General features: G+C 39.9%; 2 protein-coding genes across 2 annotated transcripts; one reads left to right on the forward strand and one right to left on the reverse strand.

Moving 5' to 3' along the window:
- Positions 1 to 69: 69 nt before the first annotated feature.
- LOC149741036 (uncharacterized) lies at positions 70 to 1,225 on the forward strand. Its single transcript, XM_089878795.1, has 2 exons — positions 70 to 330; positions 594 to 1,225. Exons 1-2 carry the CDS (start codon positions 147 to 149, stop codon positions 1,151 to 1,153), a joined length of 744 nt encoding a protein of 247 aa, XP_089734921.1. The 5' UTR covers positions 70 to 146; the 3' UTR covers positions 1,154 to 1,225.
- On the reverse strand, positions 1,185 to 5,391 carry LOC149741037 (uncharacterized). Its single transcript, XM_089878676.1, has 9 exons — positions 4,509 to 5,391; positions 4,331 to 4,446; positions 3,920 to 4,027; positions 3,383 to 3,543; positions 2,652 to 2,798; positions 2,299 to 2,463; positions 1,979 to 2,076; positions 1,781 to 1,861; positions 1,185 to 1,647 (listed from the first exon to the last, which is right to left on the reverse strand). The coding sequence occupies exons 1-9, from the start codon at positions 4,659 to 4,661 to the stop codon at positions 1,447 to 1,449; spliced, it is 1,230 nt and encodes a 409-aa protein (XP_089734802.1). The 5' UTR covers positions 4,662 to 5,391; the 3' UTR covers positions 1,185 to 1,446.
- Between the last annotated feature and the right edge of the window lie 2,081 nt (positions 5,392 to 7,472).

Consider the following 7,472-nt stretch of genomic DNA (forward strand, 5'->3'; position numbering starts at 1 on the left):
GACATCATAACAAAGCATTATTACAACACAAATATAAACAATAGACATATAGTAACAGTAGTTAAGTGAGTCAATTAATTTGTAGCTAAGTTGAAACCATGTAGGCAAGTATAAAGCCGAGTGTTAGTTGGTTGTTGTTAGTAAGAATGTTATCGAACTTTATATTTTGGATAATATTCTCTATACAACTGTCATCATGTTGCGAGTACGTTGTATTGGAAGGTAGATCGCTTGCATTCAGCGCTAACACCGACTCAGATGGTTTGATCGTCGTTGATGATTTTGTGGCGAGCGATTCAAACGAATGTAAAGCCAGATGTTGCGGTGATGGTAGGTTTATGTGGGGGTGGCTATATAACACAGGTGTTCTGTTTCACACACCTCATGCCCGCTTATTAGTTACTACAAATGTTATTTTGTGGGTGATTATTTTTATGGCTGATAATTTAAGTAACCACTTGGTTTGTGTCTTGCAATAATTCTAACTAAGCATACATACCTCCTATGGTGGCAGTGAGGAGCCTCAAACTTATAACATCTGGTCTAGTAACCATTGAACCAGAGACCACTAACTATATATTGTGAATACCCAGATAAATGCAACACGTTTGTGTTCCACCACGACCCCACCCATCAACTTACCGACTTTACCAATTGTTACATCATACAATGTGATGGTTTGTTGGGCTGTCAATCAACCAGAGCAAACGACCACTTTCTATTCGTCGAGCCAAGTGCTTACATCATCGCGCCACCAACTGTACCAACAACAACAATCAACTACACATTTACCCACCCCACCCCCAACCAACCGACCCATCTTAACGTAACCGAAGCGATCGAAACCAAAGCCACGACAACTCCAGCAGCAACAGAGGGAACAACCAAGTCACAACCGACAACCCCTGTTACCCCACCAACTACCCACCCTATTACTACAACGAACCACACAACCCCCTTAAACCCCCAAACGAACCACACAACCCCCCACCACCCCCAAAAAGTTGACCCCGTCCTAACCCTTCTTTTAATCCTCGGCCTTCTGTTCTTATTTTCATCGATTTATGTTTTCTGGAAAACGAACCGAACCATTAAAGTTCGTAAATATCGTCAGATGAGATTTATGCTTAACGACGAGATAATGTTCACATGATCGCCTTCATCGGGGTTTGAACACGGAACCCTTGACTTACTGTAGATTTATTATTGCAACAAAATAAATGCATAGAACTATTTGCGAAAAATAAATCAAAATTACAAAATACCTGCCATGATTTAGCGCAGGTTTGCAGCCAGGATAACATGGGAGGATTTCAAGCTTTTACGTGATAATTGACGTTTTTTAGTTTAATAAGAAAATCTAAACTTCTTATAAAACAAAGAATTAGAAACCACAAATTCACAATGTGGAGAAACTCATGGATACGTTACTGGTTTCTACGGTGATTATATTTTAGATTTGTGCAACACTGCATGTAGAAAGTTGGCTTTCCGTTCTACACGACAAGAATCAAGGTTCGCACGAATAATATCGAGTCCGTGAGGGTATTGTGACATCATAGCAGATGATTCACCTTTGTCACAATCGTTCATGTTGCGATAAATATCGGTGACGCGTTGCCACATCCAAATATTGAACGGGAAGATCTGGGGGGGACTTGGTTTGTATAGAGTGTAGGTTGAAATATATAAGGCCATGTTTATATTAGAATAAGAAACTAACGATGTCATTGAAGGCGAAACATACTTCACTTGGAATAAACCGTTGTTGAAAACTCACCCCCCTCTGTGAGGTGATTCCCCCAATCTGAAACTCATGCTGCCCGATGTTTCGTGGAAGTTTCGTAACACCAGGGTTGTCCTGTCAATCAAATAAGGTCAGTTAAAATACAAATGTTAATCAAACCACCCGTCAATCAAACCAACCATTAATCAAACCCAACCTGTCAATGAAACACCACCTGTCAATCAAACCAACCTTAATAAACTGTACAAGCCTCCTCCTTGTGCTTAACAACACGGGACCAAACTCCCCACAAACTCTCTTCAATATGGGATCTAAGGTTTGTGGGATTTCTGTGGATTAATAAAGTGGTTAATATAAGTAACAACCACCAACTTACTGGGTTGAGACTTTATGCAAACGTTGTCTCTAATGTGAGTTTATTGTATGTGTGTTTAACAACCACTTTTTAACCAAATGCTTTTTTATTTAATTTAACCTTAGCGTGTTATGGAAATGTTGCTTTCCTTATGTTAATTAACAATGCCCTTTATCATAACCCCCCCCCAACCCACCATCTTCAGCGCAATAATCATCACATCCCTCCGGTCGTCGCTTCCTCACGACCCTCCCATCCCCATCAACCTCATGCACATTGTACCTGCTTATACTCGGCAGATGTCCGTTCATGTGTTCCACCCACGCTGCTACTAACGGGGCACGCGTCTTCATTAGCATGCCTGTGATGTCATCATGATGTCATAATGTAACAAAACAAACACACCACAATACCAATCCAAAGCTGCCGATACCAGACATATGAATGGCTATACATATCTATATGTTCATGTGGGATGCAGACACAATGTAACCATATATTAGATTTAAAGATAACAATGAGACAAGCAACATAATAGATTGAACCGACCTGGCACAGGATCTCTATACAAATGTGCAAACATCATTCCTCCCAACGCAAAATCAGCAACACACGGTTTCCCTCCAAGCAAGTACGGGTGTTTGTCAAAATGTGCCGTTAGTTCATCAAGCAACCCCTTCCAACTTTCTTCTATGGCTGGGGTAATATACATGGTTGGTTGGTTGGTGTATGGGGGTAATATACATGGTTGGTTGGTTGGTGTATGGGGGTAATATACATGGTTGGTTGGTTGGTGTATGGGGGTAATATACATGGTTGGTTGGTGTATGGGGGTAATATACATGGTTGGTTGGTGTATGGGGGTAATATACATGGTTGGTTGGTTGGTGTATGGGGGTAATATACATGGTTGGTTGGTTGGTGTAAATATTATGACCTCTAACCCCTAATAACCCACCAACCTTGTAAGTTGTCAAGGTTTATATTTTTGTCCATGTATCGACAGGGAAGTTTCCAACATATTATTCTATATGTGTAAGGTCATACACGCACTTGACGTTTAGGTCAGAGTGTTTTGCCCAAGCACACATACATCCACAATAGTACCAACGCCGAGCATTGAACCCGGTATCAGTTAAAGTGCAAGCCTACAACCACTGAGCCATCCATCATATTAACCTTAAGATTAACCCATGTTGATATAACACAAAGCATACAAGCTTATGAACTTATTGTTGTCAACATGAGTAAGCAATGAATGAACCCCCCCCTCAATCAACCTGGCGCTGTTTGTTCATTAATCCCCAACACCCCCCGCATGGATTGAAACTTTCCGTACAAAGCACCAGCGATGGAACTTCTTTCCGAGGTTGAATGTTCAGGAAATCCGATTCGACCGAATTCCTCTTTTATAAAAGGAAGGTTTTCCGGGTAGGACCATCTACATAGACATCATATTAACAACCATATACATAGATATCATATTAACAACCATATACATAGACATCTTATTAACAACAATCATTACATAACATTTGGAAAAGTTGAGCGTCATCGTATTTTTATCATGAATTAAGAATGTTAAGATTTAATAAATTCTTCGAATACGATAACGAAGATTAAATTAATTAAAACAATGCAGAATGGAATTAGCAGAAAAACTAGTCGTTAAAACAAGCTACGGGTAACTACTAAAAATGTCAAATAAAAGCGTGGCTGTTAAACCAACATAATGCTTATATTATGTAATATCCCATAGTATCTTTATATCTAACATATGTATAATAATTATGTAATAACATTATATAATAGCCCACCTGTAGTGCATAATGGGCAACACCATCCACTCATCTGCAAACAATTCCAACAACGAACAAGCCAACTTTTGTTTGGGGGTTCGGGGTTGGATGGATGGGACAGGGTGTCTGGGGTAAAAGGGGTTAATAGGTTATGTGTAGGGGAAACGATAGTCGTTATAACACGAGTGTTCTGTTTCATACACCTCGTGCTTGCTTACAAGTTACCACGTATGTAACTTTGTGGGTGATGGGTTTTTTCTGTATATCTGATTATTTAGACAACCCATTAGTGACCACTGGTTTGGAGCAATTGCTGTTAAGTGTCCTGCACAAGGACAAATACGCCCACAATGGTAGCAGCGACGAGCCTTGAACTCAGTTCCTCTGGCCTACATGCTCATAACACTGCTATTGTTACAAAACAAATACCTTTGTTCTAAATAATCAATAATATCGGTTGAATCTTGGATTGCTTCATTTTGTGGGGTGACCAGAACCGGTATGACACTCCAACCTATTCGTGGTTTGATGAAATTCGCGTAAATCTACAAATAAATACCATTAATAACGTCATCATACAAACAATTACCACATGATGACGTCATACTTCTGCACTCGCGGTCACTGGTTCGAATGGAATCTTCTTGAAACGAAGATAAGATCTAACTTTAGCCGTGTACGGCGATAACTCGCCACCGATTAGTTGATACATCATCACATTTGCTTTGCACAAACTCCGAACGACGGTGGTTGGTTTCATTATTTATTAACGAAGCAAACATGGTCTATATAACGCTGCAACATAAAAGATGCATTGCGTTAAATACACGCAACTTACGTCTATATGCTTGAAAACACCGCAAACAAATTACTTTAATAAATCAATTTACAAAACCTTGGATGTACGCTGCAAAATTAGTTGCACAATTTGTAAACAAGTTTGACGAGTTTTGCATCTGGAAACACTGCTTGTGACGTCATGCTTATACAAATTCGCAGAATTACGTAGTGCGGTAGTCACGTGGGTAAACAAACAAAAGCATCAACTTTATCACCAACGGAGTAAAGCATTGGAGGGGGTTGTTTGATATAATTGTCTATTTATTTTCGACATAAATATGTTGTACGTGACGGAACTCTCTTATAAATGGGAGCGCATCAGCTCTGGATAACATCTACATCATTTTAAATGACTTACTTTCTGCAAAATAGAAACAGGATTAAAATACCTTCATAGTTTATGTGGCTGGCGTTGGTGGAAAGCCACTACGGCACGACAAGCCCCCAGCCAATGGTAGTGGGTTTCTACTCTGGTGAGAAACCCTTGCGGGATGTTACTGTCCACGCAGGTTAAAGAAACCCCATAGACAAAAATAATACAACGACGCACATCAATGCGCACAAGAAGGAACACACCAACAAAAAGACAAAAATAATACGACGAGTGCAGCGACGTACATGTGCCAAACATGCAACGAACACAAATGCTCAAACAAAAAGGGGACGCGGTCAAAAAGTAATTATCGCGAACATAATCATTGAAACATCAACAAATAAAATATGGTTCAAATCCTGAAGGATAATCATCTGCAGTGTACACCATATTGAATGTCCGACCACAAGGAGTCGAAGCCAACAACAGCCCCGCACGTCCCAATCAAAAGGTAAGTCGCCATCTTGGTACCGCGATACTCTCGTCGCATCTTCACACAATATAATATCGTCCGGATGTTACGCACCGCATCGACCGTTACGAAACTGCATCAGGTTGTTACGAACCGCATTGACAGTGACCTAAATATCGAGCGTAGCATCACTGGCGGCGACGTCCACGCAACAACCTGACCGTTAAGTAACTCAATCAAAACTGACGTAACCGCACCGGACGCAGGGTCATGACAATGCTCTGACCCACCGTATCGACGTCGTAGCGTAATTGTGACGTGGCCATCGTCCCAATCACGCTACATGAAGTTTAAATACAAAATTAGGGTTAAAATTATTAGGATTATATTTATGCGCATATTATACTGCGTGTTAATATTACTCGAGTATTTGTGTACCAACATAGCGTTCTCACCAAGCGATCAGGACAATACAGAATCGCTGAAGGATTCGACCTTTGTAGACGAAGTACCCAATAGAGTGTACAACAACAAAATCTGATCCAGCAAGATGTTCGCCATATTTTCATTGCATATATTTCATAGACATGCAAAATGCACTATAGTAGTGACTGACTAAAAATAGCCGGCAACATTAGGTCCAGCAGAATAAAAATACAGCAGCGCAGACAAGACACACATACAACACACAACTCATACTTATAATACTCAAACCTCAAACCGTGTATCCTTTATTGGCGTCTTCGTCTTTGTTCTTTGTCTGCAAAACAAATGTAATGGTTACGTCACAGATAGAACTTTTACAATCGTCACCAATTCATTGTTTTACAATTAATAAAGTTGAAACTTATTTGGTTGTTAACGTTTAGCAATAACGCTAATAATAAACAATGATAATGTACAATACCTTGCGCTTTTCTTCGGCAGCTTTATTCGCTGACTTTTCTGCAACAATATAAATTTGAGATATCGCGTGCATATTATTACGTCATAACTACCTTCATTCTTCTATCGCGTCATGGTCTGCTTGATCCTCTGTGACGTCACATACCATGTTCTGTAACAGACAACTATTAAAATAAACAATTCAGATTGTAACGAAACAATGAACTTACGAAGTGGGTTCTTCTGTTGCGTCATCACCACTTCGTGACGTCACATCGTCGATGTTTCTAGAAAAGAGCTTATATACGTAATAATGCCAATTGTGATTTATACTTTACCAATTCTTTGATCTTCTTGCTTCGCGCTCATAGCACAAATATAATTAGAATATACAAGTAATGTGCCTCGCGTGGACGCAAAACGCGCATGGGGCCCCATGAAAACAAATGCGAAACGCACGCGTGGAATAAACCGCGTTGTGACGTCATAAGCACGCGTTGTCCAGCGATGACCTAACTATGTCGTAACAAATTGAGCGAAAACGAATTTGACGTAATAAAAGAACGTCGCGAGTGACGTAATGAAAAACTATAACGTAATTTCGCAACGCTGATTGTAATTATATAAAGTAATAACACAAGACACGTTACTACTTTAAGTTTATTGTTTGTAATATCAGTATAGGATAATACATAAGTATAAGACGACAGCAGTTGTTTCATTAAATATTACTCAACTTAAAATCTTGAAATACAATCCACATTAGTTGCAGAACCAACTTCAACCAACCATCCACGTAGTGTAACGGCCACGCATTGGAAGGCGAGTGTTTTGTAAGCGAGGAATGCGAACCAATCAACCAAAAGCCGGGGAGGGCTAATCAACGTTGAAAAGTGTTGCCTACTTCCAACTTCTTGCACACCCTTACCGTTGAAATATAACAGACATGGCAACACTGGTTCGAATCAAGCCTGTAGTATGAAACCGATTAAATATGAAACTAGCGTTGAATCGTAACTAGTTTTGATCTGGGTATTCTATGGATTCGTATACAGCGTATG

The sequence above is a fragment of the Ciona robusta genome, chromosome 1 (genome assembly GCF_009617815.1).
Source record: "Ciona robusta chromosome 1, ASM961781v2".
Classification (NCBI taxonomy): Eukaryota; Metazoa; Chordata; class Ascidiacea; order Phlebobranchia; family Cionidae; genus Ciona; species Ciona robusta.

Excerpts from the sequence above, each read along its gene's own strand:
- LOC149741036 (XM_089878795.1), top strand. The coding sequence starts at position 147 with ATGTTATCGAACTTTATATTTTGGATAATATTCTCTATACAACTGTCA. Across the intron at positions 331-593 it reads AGCCAGATGTTGCGGTGATG|ATAAATGCAACACGTTTGTG; the intron begins GTAGGTTTATGT and ends GTGAATACCCAG.
- LOC149741037 (XM_089878676.1), bottom strand. The coding sequence starts at position 4,661 with ATGAAACCAACCACCGTCGTTCGGAGTTTGTGCAAAGCAAATGTGATG. Across the intron at positions 2,799-3,382 it reads TAATGAACAAACAGCGCCAG|CCATAGAAGAAAGTTGGAAG; the intron begins GTTGATTGAGGG and ends ATATTACCCCAG. Across the intron at positions 1,648-1,780 it reads GAATCACCTCACAGAGGGGG|ATCTTCCCGTTCAATATTTG; the intron begins GTGAGTTTTCAA and ends AGTCCCCCCCAG.